At 36.5% G+C, this 20,415-nt stretch overlaps 1 protein-coding gene across 1 annotated transcript in view; it reads right to left on the bottom strand.

Annotated features, from left to right (window-relative positions):
- PARP4 (poly(ADP-ribose) polymerase family member 4) overlaps nt 1–20,415 on the bottom strand; it is a 114,453-nt gene that overhangs the window by 11,614 nt on the left and 82,424 nt on the right. The window contains exons 31-32 of the mRNA XM_030307214.1: nt 15,500–16,504; nt 13,225–13,324 (exon numbers count right to left, since the gene is read on the bottom strand). Coding sequence (XP_030163074.1) covers nt 13,225–13,324; nt 15,500–16,504 — 1,105 coding nt within the window. The remainder of the gene's footprint in view (nt 1–13,224; nt 13,325–15,499; nt 16,505–20,415) is intronic.

The following is a 20,415-nucleotide window of genomic DNA, read 5'->3' as shown; positions in this document are numbered from 1 at the left end:
GCCTGCCAAGGTTCAGTGGACAGGTCTGCTACTAACCTTATATGTATACTCTTGTAGGTTAAGGACCTTGTATCTCTAGCTGCTTTCAGAATTTTCTCTTTATCTTTGTATTTTGCAAGTTTCACTATGATATGTCATGGTGTTGACCTGTTACTGTTGATTTTGAAGGGAGTTCTCTGTGCCTGTTGGACTTAGATGCCTGTTTCCTTCCCCAGATTAGGGCAGTTCTCAGCTGTAATTTGTTCAAATAAACCTTGTTCCCCCTTTTCTCTCTCCTTCTTCTTGAACTCCTATGATATGGATATTGTTTCATTTCATGGACTCAGTTCTCTAATTCTCCCCTTGTGATCTAGCAATTTCCTTTCCCTTTTTTTTCCAGCTTCATTATTTTCCACAAATTTATCTTCTATTTCACCTATTCTCTCCTCTGCTTCTTCAATCCTTGCTGTCACTGTATCTAGTTTATTTTGCATCTCAGCTATAGCGTTTTTAAATTCATCCTGACTAGTTCTTAGGTCTTTGATCTCTGCAGCAAGGCTTTCTCTGGTATCTTCTATGCTTTATGTTTTTTTCAAGTCCAGGTATTAGTCTTATGACTGTTGTTTTAAATTCTTGTTCAGATATATTGTTTATATCTGTTCTGAGCAAGTCTTTGGCTGTGATTTCTTCTTGACTCTTCTTTTGGGGAGAATTGTTCCATCTTGTCATGTTGGCTAAGTTTCTGTCTTTGGCGTGTTTGAAAAGCATGTCTTGCAGCTGAGAGTACTACTATACTAAAACGGGTCATACACTGCCCAAGGCCTGGCACTTCAGTAGGTAAGTGTTTGTTGTGTGCACTCTGCTGTTGATTTTGCCAGACCTCATTTTCTTTTTTTTTTTTTTAATTTTTTTTTTTTTTAACGTTTATTTTTTTTTGGGACAGAGAGAGACAGAGCATGAACGGGGGAGGGGCAGAGAGAGAGGGAGACACAGAATCGGAAGCAGGCTCCAGGCTCTGAGCCATCAGCCCAGAGCCCGACGCGGGGCTCGAACTCACGGACCGCGAGATCGTGACCTGGCTGAAGTCGGACGCTTAACCGACTGCGCCACCCAGGCGCCCCAGACCTCATTTTCTTAATACAGGGAAAAAGAATTAAATAAAATTTTAAAATAAAACAACAAAACCAATCCATTATCTCACAAATAAAATCAGCAGAGACAAAAGAAAATATGGGGACTGTTTAATTTAGTGTGTTCTTTTTTTTAAGCATTACATATAAAATCTTAAGCATTACATATAAAAATAGACTAATTTTTAAATGACATTAATAACAAGCAACATGTATCTCTATTAAAAACATCATAAATAATAAAGTTATAAAATGCCTAAATAGTATTATCAGAATCACTTAGAAAATAAATTAAGAGGGGGAAGGAAAGATAAAAGAGAAACAAAGAAGAGGATAAAATGGAAAGTTTGGTAGAGAGATATAAAGCCAAATCAGAGAAAAAACCAAACATCTCGCAACTATACCAGAGGAAAAAAGGCTGAAAAACACACATACAGAAAAATAACATGAGTAATATGGAGATATAAAAATTAGTATAGAGAAAACCCATAGGAAAGGTATATCCATAAAGAAAGCTTACCCACTGCCATCTGTGATGCCAGATGCCCTAGCTTTCTTCTTATTTCTGTGGCCATTTCTTCTCAGTGTCTCCATTTCTGCTCAATGTCTTTGCTGGTTCCTATTCTGTCTGACTACTAACTATTGGCATGCCCAAGGACAGCCTTCAGCCCTCTTCTCTGTTCTAGCAACCCTCTTTCTTTAGGTGATGTCATACATGCCCATGGTCCATAGCTTTAAGTACTGATGGTTCTCCCAAAGTCTTTTTCAATTCTTACCTCTTTCTGAGCTCTAGCCTCATAGAACCAACTAGGTATTTCTTTCTAATGTCTGCTAGGAATCTCAAATTTTAAATGTCCAAAACATAACTCTATTAGTGTGTTTGTAGGCTCAATCTACAGTTGTTTTCCCTTCCCATGCTCATGTCTGAAAACTCTCTTTCACCTGTCCACATCTAATTCATCACCAAAGCCTGATGTTTCTTTTTCTTTTTAATTTTTCTTTTTGTTTATTATTTACTTTTGAGAGAGAGAGAGAGAGAGAGAGAGAGAGAGCAAGCGGGGGAAAGGCAGAGAGAGAGAGAGAGAGACAGAATCTCAAGCAGGCTCTGTACTGTCAGCACAGAGCCCAATGCAGGGCTTGAACTCACGAACCATGAGATCATGACCTGAGCCAAAGCTGGATGCTTAACCAACTGAGCCACCCAGGAGCCTTAAGCCTGATGTTTCTTGAGAATGAATTTCAAATCTTCTCAAGTATACACTTAAATTTTTAAAAAATTAAATGTATTTATAGGGTATAAATAACAAACACTCAAGTAGGAATTGCCCATTTATGTATTATTTTTGTTTTAAAAGACTAGTAAAATATACATAACATAAAACTTACCATCTTAACCATTTTAAAGTATATAGTTCAGTGTTACTAACTACATTCACGTTGTTGTGTTACGGTCACCACCATCTATCTCTGGAACCCTAACTCCCCCATCCCCTATTCCTCTCAGCCCCTAGTAACGACCATTCTACTTTCTGTTTCTGTGAAATTGACTATTCTTGGTGTCTCGTATGGAATCATATGGAATCAAGTGGAATCATACAGTATTTGTCCTTTTGTGACTGGCTTGTTTCACTTAGCATCATGTTTTTGAGGCTCATCCATGTTATGGCATGGATTAGAATTCCTTCCTTTTTAAGGCTGAATGATATTCCATTGTATGTATATATCACATTTTCTTTATTCATTCACCCATTAATGAACATTTGGAGTGCTTCCGCTTTTTGGCTATTGCAAATAATCCTGCTATGAATATGTGTGTACAAATATTTCTGAGTCCCTTCTTTCAACTCTTTTGGTTATATACCCAGAAATGGAATTTGCTGAGTCATATGGTAATTCTATTTTTAATTTTTTGAAGAACCACTCTATTGTTTTCCCATAGCAGCTGTACCATTTTATGTTGCCACCAACAGTGCACAGGGTTCTGATTTCTCTACATCCTTACCAATACTTGTTATTTTCTGTTTGTTTGTTTTTTATAGTAGTCACCCAACTACCCATTTTAAGAAACAGAATATAATCATTACCTTGAAAGTGTCTGTGAGTTATGTCCCAATCATATTCTCTTGTTCTCCCTCTTAGAAACTACCACTATGCTAATGTTTGTGTTTATCACTCAGTTCTATCACAAGGTTTGTACCTTGTTTATATGCTGTTTATATGTGTCTTTAGGCTAGTTTATAGTATGCCTTTCTCACAATTTAAATTTTATTTATTTTTGGTGAAAAGGCATGGCTGATGTATGTAGTCTACTTTATTAATCTTTTCCTTTATGGCTTGTGCCTTTCTTTGCATTGAAAATTCCTCTCTGAATGATAAATTAAATACTTCCAAATGTTAACATCTGGAGAATTTACGTGAAGGGTGTATGAGAATTCTTTGTACTATATTTGCAACTTTTCTGCAAGGCTAAAATCACTTAAAAATAAAAAGTTAAAAAAAAATTTACCTGTCCTAAAATCAAAAAGATTCTTTCCAGTATTTTCTTCCAAAATTTTTATTGTTTGTTTTTTAATACTTAGGTTTTCAATCTATTTGGAATTTTTGAGTATGGTATGAGGTAAAGGGCCAAACTGTACTTTTTTCTTATTGTTTGGTTGTCCCATCACCATCAATTGAAAAGTCCATCTTTTCACCCTTGATGGGTGTTCTTTTTTTTTTTTTTTTTTAAATTATAGTCACCCTAGTGGGTATGAAGCAGTACATCACTATAGTTTTTATTTCCATTTCCCTGATGACTAATGAGGTTGAGCATCTTTTCAGGTCTGTATTAGCCATTTGTATGTCTTCTTTGGAGAAATATCTATTCAAATCCTTTGCCTACTTTTTAATTGTACCATTTAGCTTTTTATTACTGAATTATAAATGTTCTTCATATATTCTGGATACCAGTCCCTTATCAGATACATGATTTGCAAACATTTTCTCCCATTCTTTGTGTTGTCTTTTAATTTTTCAGTTGCACACAAAATTTCAGAAAATTTTAATTGAGGCATACCTTACATATACAATTTTAAATTTGATCAAGTTTAGTTTGTCTATTTTTCTTTTGTGCTTTCAGTGTCAAGAGACCATTGCCTAATCAAAGGTCATGAAGATTTGCTTCTGTTTTCTTCTAGGAGATGAATAGTTTTAAGTTATATTTGGAAGAAAGAGATCCAATTTCACACTTTTGCCTCTTAGATATCCAGTTGTTCCAGTGCCAGGTGTTTGTGGAAAAGGCTGTTCTTTCCCCGTTGGATTGTCTTGACATCCTTGTCACACAACAACTGACCATAATGAAGAGGCTTATTTCTGGACTGTCAATTCTATTCCATTGATTCCATTCCATCTACCTTTATGCCATTACCACATTGTCTTGATTAATGCAGTTTTTCCTTAAATTTTGAAATTGAGAAGTGTTACTCCTCCTGTTTTTTGTTTTTTTCAAGATTGTTTTGGCCATTCCAGGTCTTCCATATGAATTTTAGGACCAGCTTGTCAATTTTGGCAAGAAAGTAATCTGAGATTTTGATAGGGAGTGGATTGAATCTGTAGATCATTTGGGGGAGTATGGCTATCTTAACAATATTAAGGCTTCCAATCCATGAACATGTGACATTCTTCCATTATTTAGATCTTTTAAAATTTCTTTCATTAATATCTTATAGTTTTCAGTGTACAAGTCTTGCATATCTTTTGCTCAATTTATTCCTAGGTATTTTATTGTTTTTGATGCTATTGCAATCTTTGTCATATTTTTAAATTAAATTATGTTAGTAAAATAAGCTGAAAAGTATTCTCATATTTTTCCTAAGATCTACAATATTTTGTATTAGGTTGGAATTATCTGTTCTTTGAATATTTGGTAGAAGAATGGGGTAAAATAATCTCAACCTAGTGTTGTTTTCTTTGTGAGAAGGTTTTAAACTAATTTCTTTAATCACTACAGAATTATTCAAGCTTTCTATTTTTTCTTTAGTTGGGTGTGGTAAATTTAATATTTTCTGAAAATTCACCTAAGTTTTAAGCTTTATTGGCATAAGGCTGTTCATAAGATCTTATTATTCTTTAAATCTCTCTACCACTTTTCATTAACTACCCTCTTTTATTCTTAATATTCTTTATAATGCCTTCTTTCTCTTTTTGTTCACTCATGCAAGAACTTTGTGATTATTATCAATCTTTTTAAAAACTCGACTTCTTTTGGGATTTTTTTGGTTTCTTTTGAGAGAGAGAGAGAGTATGTGTGGTTCTGTACAAATTTTAGGATTGTTTATTTCTGTGAAGAATGCCATTGGAGTTTTGATAAGGATTGCATTGAGTCTGTAGATTGCTTTGGGTAGTATGAACATTTAAGCAATATTCCAATCCACGAACATGGAATAACTTTCTATTTTTTTGTGTCTACTTTAATTTCTTTCATCAGTATCTTATACTTTTTATGTATAAGTCTTTCACCTCCTTGGTTAAATTTATTCGTAGGTATTTTATTCTTTTTGAAATGTGTAAATCGGATTATTTTCTTAATTTCTTTTTCTGATAGTTCATTATTACCGCATAGAAACACAACTGATTTTGTGTATTGATTTTGTATCCTGCAATTTTCCTTAATTTGTGTATTTGTTCTAATAGTTCTGTGGTGGAGTCTTTAGGGTTTTCTATATATACTATCATGTCAGTTTGCAAATAGTGATAGTTGTACTTCTTCCTTTCTGATTTGATGCCTTTTATTTCTCTTTCTTGCATTGGACCTCTTTCTGACTAGGACCTCCAATACTATGTTGAATAAAAATGGGGATAGTGGACATCCTTGCCTAAGATCATTGGGCTCCTGATCTTAGAGGAAAAGCTTTCTGCTTTTCACTACTGAATATTATGTTAGCTGTGGGCCTGTCAAACATGGCTTTTATTAGGCTGAGAAACATTCCCTCTATACCCACTTTGTTGAGAATACTTTTTAACATAAGTGATAAAAAAGACTTGTCAAATGCTTTTTCTGTATCCACTGAGATGATCATATGATTTTTCTTATCCTTCATTTTGTTAATGTGGTATATAATGTTGATTAATTTGCAGATGTTGAATCATCCTTGCATCCCTGGAACAAATCCCACTTGATCATGATACTTTTAGCGAATTGTTGAACTTGAGTTTCTAATATTTTGTTGAGCATTTTTGCATCTGTAATCATCAGGAATATTGGCCTGTAATTTTCTTTTCTTGTAGTGTCCTTGTCTGGTTTTGGTATCAGGGTCATGCTGCAAATCTGATTAAGACTTCTTTTTTTTAAGTTTTAATTTTAATTCCAGTTAAGTTCCAAGAGTTTTTTGTTGATTATTTTGAATCGTCAACAATCATATCATCTGTAAACAAAGAAAATTTTAATTTCTTCCTTCCTGATCTGTAGATCTTTTACTTTCTGTTCTTGCCTTATTGCATTAGCAAGGACTTCTAGTACAATATTAAAAAGGAGTGGAGAGAGGGGAAACCTTTGTCTTGTACCTGATCTTGATGGAAAAGCTTCTATATTCTCACCATTTTGCATAATATTAGCTGTAAGTTTTTTATAGATAGTTTTTAGTTGAAGAGGTTCTCCTCTATTCATTGTTTACTGAGATTTTATTTATCTATTTATTTATTTAATTTATTTTTATTTAGATCCACGGTTTAGTTAACACATAGTGTAATAATGATTTCAGGGATAGAATTTAATGATTCATCACTTACATATAACACCCAGTGCCCTCCCTAATGCTCACCTCCCATTTTGCCCATCTCCCCACAATACCCCACCAGCAACCCTGTTCGTTTTTTGTATTTAAGAGTCTCTTATGGGGCGCCTGGGTGGCTCAGTCGGTTGAGCGTCCGACTTTGGCTCAGGTCACGATCTCACGGTCCCTGAGTTCGAGCCCCACGTCGGGCTCTGGGCTGATGATGGCTCAAAGCCTGGAGCCTGCTTCCGATTCTGTGTCTCCCTCTCTCTCTGCCCCTCCCCCGTTCATGCTCTGTCTCTCTCTGTCTCAAAAATAAATAAACGTTAAAAAAAATTAAAAAAAAAGTCTCTTATGGTTTGCCTCCCTGTTTTTATTTTATTTTTGCTTCCCTTCCTCTAAGTTCATCTGTTTTGTATCTTAAATTCCACATATGAGTGAAATCATACAATATTTGTGTTTCTCTGACTGACTTATTTTGCTTAGCATAACACACACTCTAGTTGCATCTGCATTGTTGCAAATGGTAAGATTTTATTCTTTCTGATTTCCAAGTAATATTCCATTGTACATGTATACCACATCTTCTTTATCCATTCATCAGTTGATGGACATTTGGGCTCTTTCAATACTTTGTTTACTGAGATTTTATAGCATGAATGAGTATTGGATCTTCTCAAATGCTTTTTCTGAATCTATTGGTATAATCATGTAATTTTTTTGTTTTTAGTTTGTTGATGTAATGGATTACATTGATAGATTTTCTAATGTTGAACCAGCCATGTGTACTTGTGATAAATCCCACTTGGTCATGTATATTGTTCTTTTTACACTTTTCTGGATTCAACTTGCTAATATTTTATTGAGGATTTTTGCATCTATGTTCCTGAGAGATATTGGTTTGTAGTTTTCTTCTCTAGTAATGTCTTTGTCTAGTTTTGGCATTAGCGTAATGCTGCCCTTAGAATGAATTAGAATGAATAGAATGAATTAGGAATTATTCCCTCTGCTTCTATACTCTGAAAGACACCATAAAGACTTGGTATAATTAGTTCCTTAAATGTTGGTAGAATTCACCAGTGAACTCATCTGGGCCTGGTGCTTTCTGTTTTGGAAGGTTATTAATTATTGATTCAATTTATTTTATAGACATAGGTCTATTCCTATTTTCCATTTCTTCTTGAGTGACTTTGGCAGATACTGTCTTTCAAGGAATAAGTCCATTTTATCTAGATTGTCAAATTTGTAGGCATGGTTATTCACAGCATTGAATATATAGATCACTTTGGGGAGAATTGACATCTTCTTGTTTTGAGAGAAATTTTTTCCACTTAGTTAGATCTTTTAAGAATTCTCTCAATAATGTTTTGTAGTTTTCATTTGAGAAATCTTGCATATCTTTTAAAAAATTTATTGTTAGGTATTTGATATTTTTAATACCACTATAAATAGTATTTTAAAATTGCTTTTCTGGAGAACTTGGGTGGCTCAGTTGGTTAAGCGTCCAACTTTGGGTCAGGTCATGATCTTGCGGTTCACATGGGTTTGAGCCCCGCATCAGGCTCTGTGCTAACAGCTCGGAGCCTGGAGCCTGCTTCAAATTCTGTATCTCCCTCTCTCTTTGCCCCTCCCCTGCTCATGCTCTGTCTCTGTCTCTTTCTCAAAAATAAATAAACATTAAAAAAAATTTTTAATTGCATTTTCCCATGATTTGTGGCTAGCAAATAGAATAATGGAATTAAAATTGATTTTTGTATTTTGATCTTCTATCCTTTGACCCTGAATCAGCTTTTGTTTGTCTTTTGTTAATTTCCTTATTTCCTTAATTTCATTTTTTTCCTTTTTTTCAGGCTTTTTATTTGTTAATCTGAATACATACATATACATGCATACATTGTATTTCCTTGTGCTTAGTGTTCTTTTCTTTTAACTGACGTATAGTTGACACACAATGTTATGTTAGTTTCAGGTGAATAACAGTGACTCAGTAATTGTACACATTATACTACACTGACAATCATTCAGATGTAGTTACCATCTGTCATTATACACTGTTATTACAGTGTTATTGACTATATTCCATATGCTGTACTTTTCTTTTTTTTTTAAATGTCTACTTATTTTGAGAGAGAGAGAGAGAGAGAGAGAGAGAGAGAAAGTGCACAAGCAGGGGAGGGGCAGAGAGAGGGAGAGAGAGAACCTCAAGCAGGCTCTGTGATGCAGCACTCCATCTTAGGAACCGTGAGATCCTGACCTAAGCCAAAATCAAGAGATGGATGCTTAACTGACCGAGTCAGCCAGGCGCCCCCTATGTTGTACTTTTCATCTCCATCACTATTTACCTATAACTAGAAGTTTGTACCTCTTAATTCTCTTCACCCATTTTGCCCATCTGCCCTCCCCCAACTCTTTTCCCTCTAGCAACTGCCAGTTTGTTCTCTGTCTCTATGATTATGGAAACAAAGTTTCCTTTATTTTTAAAGGATCTTTTCTGCTGGATATAGAGTTCTTAGTCTATAGGTTTTTTCTTTTAGCACTTTAAAGATATAATTCCATTTTCTGGGGCACCTGGGTGGCTCAGTTGGTTAAGTGTCTGACTTTGGCTCAGGTCATGATCTCATGGTCCATGAGTTCAAGCCCCACATCAGGCTCTGTGCTGACAACTCAGAGCCTGGAGCCGGCTTTAGATCCTGTGTGTGTGTGCCTGTCTCTCTCTGCCCTTTCCCCACTTGCATCCTGTCTCTACCTCAAAAAATGAATAAATGTAAAGATACGGTTTCATTTTCTTGTAGCTTCCATTATTTCTGATGTGAAATAATATAAAATTCTTATCGATATTCTCTGGACTCTAATGTGTCTTTTTTCCTGTCTGTGTTAAGATTTATCTGTGGTTTTCAGCAGTTTGATTCTGGTCTACTCAAATGCGATTCTAATTGTATTTATTCTGCCTGAAGTTATACTGAATTTCTTGGATCTATAAGTTGATGTCTTTCAACAATTTAGAAAAAAGTCAGTTATTATTTATTCAAACATTCTTCTATCTACTTTCATTCCTTCTGAGACCCAATTACACAAGTGTAAAACCTTTTGATACCATTTCACATGTCCTGGATTCTCTTCTTTACCTCATTCTATTTTTTTTTCTGTGCTTCAGTTTGGATAATTTTTATTACATTATATTATTATAATTTAAGTTACCTGATACTTTTTTCTGTTTTGTTCATTCTGCAGTTAAGCCCATCCAATGACCTTTCCATTGAAGATAATTTTATTTTCCAGTTCTAGAATTTTCATTTGATTCTTAGAGTTTCCATCTATTTGCTGAGATTCTCCCATTTGTTCACCCATTATTTTCTGGTAAACCTTTACTGTATTTATAATAGCAGTTTTAAAATCCTTATCTGCTAATTCCAACATCTGGGGCACCTGGAGGTCAGCATCTATAGGCTATTTCCCCCTAGATTATAAGTCATATTTTCCTGCTTCTTTGTATGTTATTAAATTTTCATTCTATACTGTACATTGAAGGTTGTGGAGCCCCTGAAGTATGTTATCTTATTCAAAAGAGTGTTGAGTTATGTTCTGGTGTATCCTGTGAAAGTTTTGTTTTAGGCTTTGTTAAGGGGCCAATTTTGTTTTTTCCCTGATTTATGGTCCTTTTTACCCTTTTCGGGTTTTAGTAGAAAACTTGAGATGTTTACAAGTTATTTTTTTGTTGTTAAAAAATTTTTTTAATGCTTATTTATTTTTGAGAGAGAGCGCACACACGCGAGTCGGGGAGGGGCAGAGAGAGAGGGAGACACAGAATCCAGAGCAGGCTCCAGGCTCTGAGCTGTCAGCACAGAGCCCAACACAAGGCTTGAACTCAGGAACCACAAGATCATGACCTGAGCCAAAGTGGGACGCTTAACTGACTGAGCCACGCAGGCGCCCCAAGATGTTTGTCAATTCTAATTTGGTATACTTCAAACACCAAACTCTGTCTCCCCAACACCTGGCAGCAGCTGGAATCTCTGCTCTTTTTCTCTCCAGCTGTTGCTTTTTTTCCGGATTCCTTGAAGTCATGTGTGTGTACAGGTTAGGGGAGAGCCAACAATCTGAGGGAATCTGTATGCAGATTTCAGAGTTCTGGGCTCTGTGGCTCCTTCCTTTTTAGGAGTTTCACCCTTACTTTCCGGGTACTCTGGCAGCCTTGAACTCTGACTCCTATGTCGTTATCCCATTAAGACTTTCCATTCCAGTTCTAACCTCTCATGTGCCTCATGAACTGAGAAGTACCTTTGGGTGAATGGTTGGGTAAATGTAGAACTCACCTCATTTTCTTCCTTTTTTCAGGGATTTTGATCCTTCTAGTTTCTGCCTGTTGTTTTTTTTTTATTGCATTCCAGGCCTTAAAAGAGTGGTTTTAAAATACTTTATCTGAGCTTACTAAATATTTTTTTAAGATTTTTTTACATCTTTGTTTTTTTTTTAATTTTTAACTTTATTTTTCATTTTTTAAAATTTACATCCAAATTAGTTAGCATATAGTGAAGCAATGATTTCAGGAGTAGATTCCTTAATGCCCCTTACCATTTAGCCCATCCCCTCTCCCACAACCCCTCCAATAACCCTCAGTTTGTTCTCCATATTTATGAGTCTCTTCCGTTTTGTCCCCCTCCCTGTTTTTATATTATTTTTGTTTCCCTTCCCTTACGTTCATCTGTTTTGTCTCTTAAAGTCCTCATATGAGTGAAGTCATATGATTTTTGTCTTTCTCTGACCGACTAATTTCACTTAGTATAATACCCTCCAGTTCCTCCCACGTAGTTGCAAATGACAAGATTTCATTCTTTTTGATTGCCGAGTAATACTCCATTGTATATATAGACCACATCTTCTTTATCCATTCATCCATTGATGGACATTTGGGCTCTTTCCATACTTTGGCTATTGTTGACAGTGCTGCTATAAACATGGGGGTGCATGTGTCCCTTCGAAACAGCACACCTGTATCCTGTGGATAAATGCCTGGTAGTGCAATTGCTAGGTTGTAGGTAGTTCTATTTTTAGTTTTTTGAGGAACCTCCATCCTGTTTTCCAGAGTGGCTGCACCAGCTTGCATTGTCACCGACAATGCAAAACAGATCCTCTTTCTCTGCATCCTCGCCAATATATGCTGTTGCCTGAGTTGTCCATGTTAGCCATTCTGAGAAGGGTGAGGTGGTATCTCATTGTGGTTTCAATTTGTATTTCCCTGATGATGAGTGATGTTGAGCATTTTTTCATGTGTTGGTTTGCCATCTGGATGCCTTGTTTGGAGAAGTGTCTATTCATGTCTTTTGCCCATTTCTTCACTAGATTATTTGTTTTTTGGGTGTTGAGTTTGATAAGTTCTTTGTAGATTTTGGATACTAACCCTTTATCTGATTTTACTTTGATGAGGTCCCAATGAGCTTACTAAATCTTACTGGTGAGAGATTTAGTCAGATTCAAGCTCCTTTATCATTCCAGGAAGTAGAATTCTCATGTAAATTCTCACCTTTCCTTTTTGGTGTAGTGCAAGTCAAACAAACAAAGACCTGCTAACTCTGGAATAAGCCTGGAGTATGAAAACCCTGACTTTTTTGAGGGGATGGCAGGGTAGTTAGACACTGCTATTCAATGAATACTGACTACTGTTTAATAATGTGTTTTTACTTAAAAAAATGTCTTAACCTAAGACTAGCATTTGACCTTCAAACCACTTGCTTAACCGTCCCCTTCATTATCATGACAAGAAACAGGTCCACAGAGATTGAACTTGCTCTGGCAAAGACTGCCTAGACACTTATCAAAGCTGTTTTCTCTTCCTGGACACCAAGCTAAAGTGTATTTCCCAGCCCTCTTGTATCTGGGAGGGGCTCTGTGACTAGTTCCTGCCCCAGTTTGTCTTTCTCTTACTATCTACCAGGTAGGTGATGCCAGGGCAGTATTTTCTTCTTTCCTTTTCACTAGAGTAATTTTAAAGACACTTTTGATAATGGTAGAGCCACAATATGGACGGAGCCTGGGCCTGTAAATGAAAACTTGGAGTGGAATTCTCCTGCTGAATACTATTTGACTGTGATATGTGCAAGAAAATAATCTTTGTGTTAAGCTACTGAAATTTTGGATTTTTAAAACAGAAGTTATTGTTACTTATGCTAATTAACTTACACAGGTAATACCCTAATTAGTGGTAAAGATATGACTAGAAACTGGTCCTCTTGTTTCATTTGATGGTTAACAAATATAATTCCACTCATATGTAACTTATATAATTATCATATTAGTATACTAGTTTACAACAAAATTTACAACAGTTAAGAGCATGCCATTTAATTAATAGAAAAATGGTGACTTACCTAGAGATCTAATGCCTTTTTGTTCAAGAAAGCTATTTAAAATATTTGTATTAAGGTTTAAAATAAATCCCAGTTCTGATGTAAGTTTCCAGAAGCCATCCTATGAAATAAAAAAGCAAATTTAAGCCACATTGTTGAAATTTAATCACACACATAAGAATTTATGTAATAAATAATGTTTCCAATTATTTAAATTCAGTTTATTAAGACATTTCTAAAATTTGTATTATAAAAAATTTTTATTATCATTTTTATTATTTTTAAAATCAAAGTTCTTCAGGGGCGCCTGGGTGGCTCAGTCAGTTAAGCGTCTGACTTTGGCTCAGGTCATAATCTCACAGTTCATGGGGTTGAGCCCTGTGCTGACAGCTCCAAGAAGGGAGACTGCTTTGGATTCTGTGTCTCCCTCTCTCTCTGCCCCTTCCCTGCTCTGTCTGTCTTTGTCTCTCAACAATAAATAAAATATTAAAAAATGAAAAAAAAAGTTTAAGTCAAAGTTCTTCATACACTAGTGACATAGTATTGTTAGGAATCTCAAAAACACTATGGACAGTATGTATCAGATGGCACTTATGAAAAGTCTGGAAAGAGGCTCATGTGCAGGCATTTTAAAAAATGGTGTTATGAATTTTTTCTTCTAGTAATGCTTTGAACCAATGTTTCTCAAACTTTTAAGTAGCATGATTCCTTTTGTTCAATATTAAAAATGTGCCTTTATGAAGTCCAAAATATGAAAATGACAAATTTTTACTAAATATAAAATTGTTACAGTGAATATGCTCTTTAAAATGACCTTACTGTCCCCTGCCCACCCCAGCTAAGTCTCTACTTGAAAAAAACATTTTTTTTAATGTTTATTCATTTTTGAGAGAGCCAGATAGACCATGAGCAGGGAAGGGGCAGAGAGACAGGGTGACACAAAATCTAAAACAGGCTCTAGGCTCTGAGCTGTCAGCACAGAGCCTGACGCAGGGCTCGAACTCATGAGCCATGAGATCACGAACTCGGCTGAAGTCAGATGCTTAACCAACTGAGCCACCCAAACATCCCTAGGTCTCTACTTTGAAGGCTGATGTTTATTACATATTATGAGGTGGTCGTAAGCCTGAACATGGGGATCTTGACCTTAAAGTATATCAACTTCAGATCCCAGAGGAGCTAATACAGAAAGCAGAAAGGTGGATGAGGTCATAGGCAGGTACACAGACTCCATGGCAATAATTTGAAAAATAACAGCAGTGGTACGTGCCAACTAGTATTAAACTAGTCCTAGGTGCTTAGATTTAAGAAAAACAATCTTTTTAGCCACTTCCTATGGAGAGACTATTACTATACCCACCTTGCAGATGAGATCACTGAGGTACAGAGAGGTTAAGCAACTTGTCCACAGTCAGACAACTAACAAGCAGCAGAGGCACCATGTAAGCTCTACTAGTCTGGCTCCAGGGCCCAGAGACGGCAGCCTCTGCTGTACTGCTTCCTACGCTGCTTTCAAGGACACTCTTCCAGGTAAAAAAAAAAAAAAGCTGGACAGCTGTTATGATCATGTTTAAACCTCAAAACTACTCTATGAGGCAGACACTATTATTGTCCCCAGTACATGGATGAAGAAACTGAGACTCAGAAAAGTTATCTGACTTGCCTCAAATCACAAAGTACTAACCGCGGCTCAAATTAGTCTTACACTAAATCAAGTTGCGTTTCCACTTTACTAAACTACTTTACATTAAAACAAATAATTACAGATACGAGGCTGGGTCTTAGTACCAGCGCAGGAACTAAGTTTACTTAGTGTTTATTAGCTTCACAAATGGAATGATAAGCTCTAACACAGTCTTACATGTTGAGTGATATTCCTAAGACCATATGCGAAAACAGTTAGAGTATACTTACAGCTCTCGTCCTCTACGTCAAAGTGGGAAATTTACATAATTGCAATTCACCTGTTCTAGAACCTAGGAAATCAAGGTCTTACCCCATGACCCGTTCAGGGATGATTAACTTTCAACTGAGGAATATTAACATTCACTTGCATGATATTCTAGCCTAACAGTTAAAACTAGATAGATAAATACCATTATCAAGCACACTGTATTTATTGTTGACTTTTTTTTGGAAAATTTTGCTCAATGGAAGAAGCAGTGTATTGATTTACATTCTGCCACAAGTCACTTATCTCACTATTGTACTGATAAACAACCAGGTACTTTGAATAGCTCTGCTCTAAACTATGAAGCTAATTAACCACAGACTTAAGGAGAAATAAGACTAGTACCTCAGTTTGTAGACTGAAGAGTTTGGTCCAAGGCACAAAATTCATCCAGCTTTGTTCATCTTTTTGTGCCTGAAAGCTTGCAGTAAAGGCACTTCCTGTTAGAACAGATTTTGCCAAACGACGTTTCTGAAATCTTGGTGTTTCAACATTTTTTGTTTCAGAAAAATGCCCATTACTTGAAGTAGATGATGAAATTATGGCACAAACATTTGCTGAAGAAGCCTCCAATTCTGTGTTTGCAAACAGATCTATCTGTGGCTTGTAAGCAGTGCTCGAATGAACTGAGGAATTTTGAAAATAAAGAGGAGAACCAGAAGGGTAATGAAAGTCAAACTCTCTGGATAGACCAGAGGAAGGAACTCTAGGAGGAGAGAAAAAAGTATTCGGCCGTGGGGGAGAGTCCAACTCAAGAGAATTGCTAGCACAATTGTCAGTCTTATGACCTTGATAACTGTCAGGTAGATCAACCTGTCCAAAGTTACATGAGTCACCTGAATAAGGAACACAAGCAAAGGAACTCAAAGGCAGGAGAGACAGTCTGAAAGCGGCAGATGACTCAAGGGAAGAATCACTACAACTGTCAGTTTGAAGGTCTTGGTCATTCTCAGATGGACCAGACTGTTCAGAACTAGCAGGAGAAGCAAGACAAACCTTTGAACGATGTAAGTGGGAAGGACAGTGGAAACGAGAACCAATTACGGGCTCAACTTCCAAACAGGCTAACCTATGGGCAGCAGAAATACTGCAAGCACCCTGTTTTAGGAAAGGGTCACTTCTATATAATGGTTCAGTTCCTGTTTGCTGAAATGAATCCATCTGACTTATATCCAATGGCATTTCCACATCTTCACATGCGAAATTGAGTGTTAAAGATTTTTCTGATAGTGGGGAACTGAAGCAACCCTTTTCAAAATCTTCAAAAACTTCCAGCTTAGGTGATCCAAGTTTTCTGTTAGTCAAATGATGTCGCAGCTCTTCATTCCGTGTAGAGAATGCTGAAAGAGGCTGCCCGAAAGGGAAAAATGTAAGGGAAAACACAGAATAAAATGAACATCCTTCCTAGTAGTTGACTTCCAAGCAGACAAGCAGCTGCTTATCCCAGAGCATTGAAAAGAGGAGATATTCAAGATAATTTAAGTACAATGTCCTTGTTTTGTAGATACAGAGTCTGAGATCTGGAGAGAACAGCAACAATAAATACATCAAATATCTTAGTTTCTCTTTGTTCTTAGCATCTTGGAATTTCAATATCCCTCATTTTATACAAGAGGAAACTGAGGACCAAAGAAGTGTCTTGTACAAGATTTTATAATAGCAGTATCATAATGTGTAAATTAGCCCTAAAATAAGCTGATAATTTGAAATAAATTATTCTAGTCTTTTATACTGCTTTACAGCAATATTAGGAAACTGAGAAAACTGACAAAAATTTCGAAAGCTTTAAAGTAACTAAATGAATATATTTTTACACTAGACTTTGAATAACATGGAAAACAAAAGGGAATTAAGGATGCTATGTTACTACTATTATTTGAATGTTAAAGAGTCATTCCTAAAAAGTTGCATGTAAATAAAATCTAGTTTTATATGAATTACAAGTTTGAGATATTTTGGAAATAATTAGCCTGGCGGCACCTGGCTGGCTCAGGTGTAGAGCATGTGACTCTTTTTTTTTTTAAGTGTATTTATTTATTTTGAGAGAGAGAGGGAGACAGGGAGAGAGAGAGAGTGTGTGTGCATGAGCAGGGGAGGGAGAGAGGGAGGGAGAAAGGGAGAGGGAGAGGGAGAGGGAGAGGGAGAGGGAGAGGGAGAGGGAGAGAGAGAGAGAGAGAGAGAATCCCAAGCAGGCTCTGCACTGTCAGCACAGAGTCCTATGTGGGGCTTGAACCCATGAACTGTGAGCTCATGATCTGAGCTGAAGTCAAGAGCTGGACCTTAACTGACTGAGCCACTCAGGCACCCCAAGCATGTGCCTTTTGATCTCGGGGATGTAAATTTGAGCCCCATATTGGGTTTGGAGATTACTTAAGAATAAAATCTTAAGAAAAATAATTAGCTTGTCATTTTACCAATGTAAAAGAGCTATTTTTAAAAAAGAGTAGTCCTTTCCCAAAGAATTTCCACAATGGTTATGCAATTTTGTACTCCCACCAGCAGCGCGCGGGAGTTACGGTTTTCCACATCCTCATCACATCTAGTACTGTCAGTCCCTTTTAGGCCATGCTGGTGGGTATGTAAAGGTATTTCCCTGTGGCTCCAACTTGCATATTCTGATGTACAGCATCTTTTCATATGCTCGTTTGCCATCTGTATACCTTCTCTGGTGAAGTGTCTGTTCAAATCCGTTCATTATTTTATTGGATTTTCTTATTATTGAATTTTAAGATTTCTTTCTATATTTTAGATAAGTCTTTGCCAGGTATGTTTTACAACTATTTTCTCACTGTCTGTGTGGTTTCCCCTTTCATTTGCTTAAAGGGGATCTTCTGAAGAGTAAAAGTTTGTGTGGTTTTTTTGTTTTGTTTTTTATTTACTTGAGAGAGAGTGTGTGTGTGCATGCGAGCCAGGGAGAGAGGCAGAGGGAAAGAGAGAGAGAGAGAGAGAGAGAGGGAATGAGAATCTTAAGCAGGCTACACGCTCAGCACAGACCCCGATGTGGGGCTTGATCCTGTAACCCTGGGATCATGACCTGGACAGAAATCAAGAGTTAGACATTCAACTGATAGAGTCACCCAGGCAACCCAAAGAGCAAAAGTTTTGATTCTAGTGAAGTCCAATTCACCAATTTTTTACAGATTTTTTTTAATTTAAGAAAACTTGGGGTGCCTGGGTGGCTCAGTTGGCTAAGTGTCTGACTCTTGGTTTTGACTCAGGTCATAATCTCACAGTTCGTGGGATCAAGCCCTGCATCAGGCTCTGTGCTGATGGCATGGAGCCTGCTTGGGACAGTCTCTCTACCTCTCTATCTGCCCCCACCCTGGTCATGCTCCGTCTCTCTCAAAGCAAACAAACAAACAAACAAACAAACAAACAAAAAACCCTAAAAAAATTAAGAAGCCTTTGTCCAACCCAAATTCACTAACATTTTTTCCTACTTTTTCTTCTAGATATTCTAGCACTGTTCAGTTGTTACATTCAAGTCTGCAATCCAATCAATTTTTGCACACAGTGTGAGCTGAGGGCAGAGGTTCATTTTTGTCTCATATATGGCTATCCAATTTTTCCAGAAACATTTGTTGGAAAAATCACCCTTTCCCATTGAATTACCTTGACACCTTCGTAGAAAATCAATTGACCTTATATATGTGGGTATATTTCTAGACTCTCTACTCTGTTCCAACTGTTACACGTTCCAGTGATGTTCCCATGGTACAGATGTCTATTTTACACCAATATCACACTCTCCTAATTACTGTAGCCTTATAAAATAGTAGTCTTGAAATCAGATAGTGTAAGGCCTCCAGCATTTTCTTCCTTTTCAAAGTTGTTTTGGCTAGCCAAGATCTGTTACCCTTACATAAAACGTTTGAAATTAGTGTGTCAGTTTCTTTTTTTTTTTCAGTGCCATTTACTTTATTTATTTTTTATCTTTTGAAATTAGTGTTTTTTCTTTTAATTTAAATCCAAGTTAGTAAACATATAATGTAACAATAACTTCAAGAATAGAATTTAGTAATTTGTCACTTACATATAACACCCAGTGCTCATCCCAACAAGTGTTCTCCTTAATGCCCCTTGCCCATTTAGCCCTTCCCTCCAACCCAACACCCGCCAGCAACCCTCAGTTTGTTCTCTGTATTTAAGAGTCTCTTATGGTTTGTCTCCGTCTCTGTTTTTATCTTATTTTTGCTTCTCTTCCATTATATTCATCTGTTTTGTATCTTAAATTCCACATATGAGTGAAATCATATATTTGTCTTTCTCTGACTTATTTCACTTAGCATAATACACTCTAGTTCCATCCACACTGTTGCAAATGGCAAGATTTCATTCTTTTCGATCACTGAGTACTATTTCATTATATATATAATATATATAATATATAAATATATATATAAATGTATGTATACACACACACACACACACACACACCCCACATCTTCTTTATCCATTCATCAGCCGATGGACATTTGGGCTCTTTCCATACTTTGGCTATTGTTGACAGTGCTGCTATAAACATTGGGGTGCATGTGCCCCTTTGAATCAGCATTTTTGTATCCTTTGGGAAAATACTTAGTAGTACAATTGCTGGGTCATAGGGTAGTTCTATTCTTAATGTTTTGAGGAACCTCCCTACTGTTTTAAGAGTGGCTGCACCACTTTGCATTCCCACCATCAGTGCAAAAGGGTTCCTCTTTCTCTGCATCCTTGCCAACATCTGTTGTTGCCTGAGGTGTTAATTTTAGCCATTCTGACAGGTGTGAGGTGGTAGCTCATTGTGGTTTTAATTTGTAGTTCCCTGATGATGAGTGACGTTGAGCATCTTTCATGTGTCGGTTGGCCATCTGGATCTTCTTTGGAAAAGTGTCTCTTCATGTCTTTTTCCCACTTCTTCACTGGATTAGTTGTTTTTTGGGGTGTTGAGTTTGATAAGTTCTTTATAGATTTTGGATCCAAATCCAAATCCAATCCAATCCAAATCCAATCCGATATGTCATTTGCAAACATCTTCTCCCATTCTGTTGGTTGCCTTTTAGTTTTGCTGATTGTTTCCTTTGCTGTGCAGAAGCTTCTTATTTTGAGAGATCCCCATGGTTCATTTTTGTTTTTGTTTCCCTTGACTCCAGAGACATCTCAAGTTAAGGAATTGCTGTGGCCAAGGTCAAAGAGGTAGTTGACTGTTTTATCCTCTAGGATTTTGATGGTTTCCTGTCTTACAAATGGGTCTTTCATCCATTTTGAGTTTATTTTCGTGT

Source organism: Lynx canadensis, chromosome A1 (assembly GCF_007474595.2).
Source record: "Lynx canadensis isolate LIC74 chromosome A1, mLynCan4.pri.v2, whole genome shotgun sequence".
Lineage (NCBI taxonomy): Eukaryota > Metazoa > Chordata > Mammalia > Carnivora > Felidae > Lynx > Lynx canadensis.
Note: the sequence above shows the minus strand (reverse complement) of the source record. Positions and strands in the feature narration are given on the sequence as shown.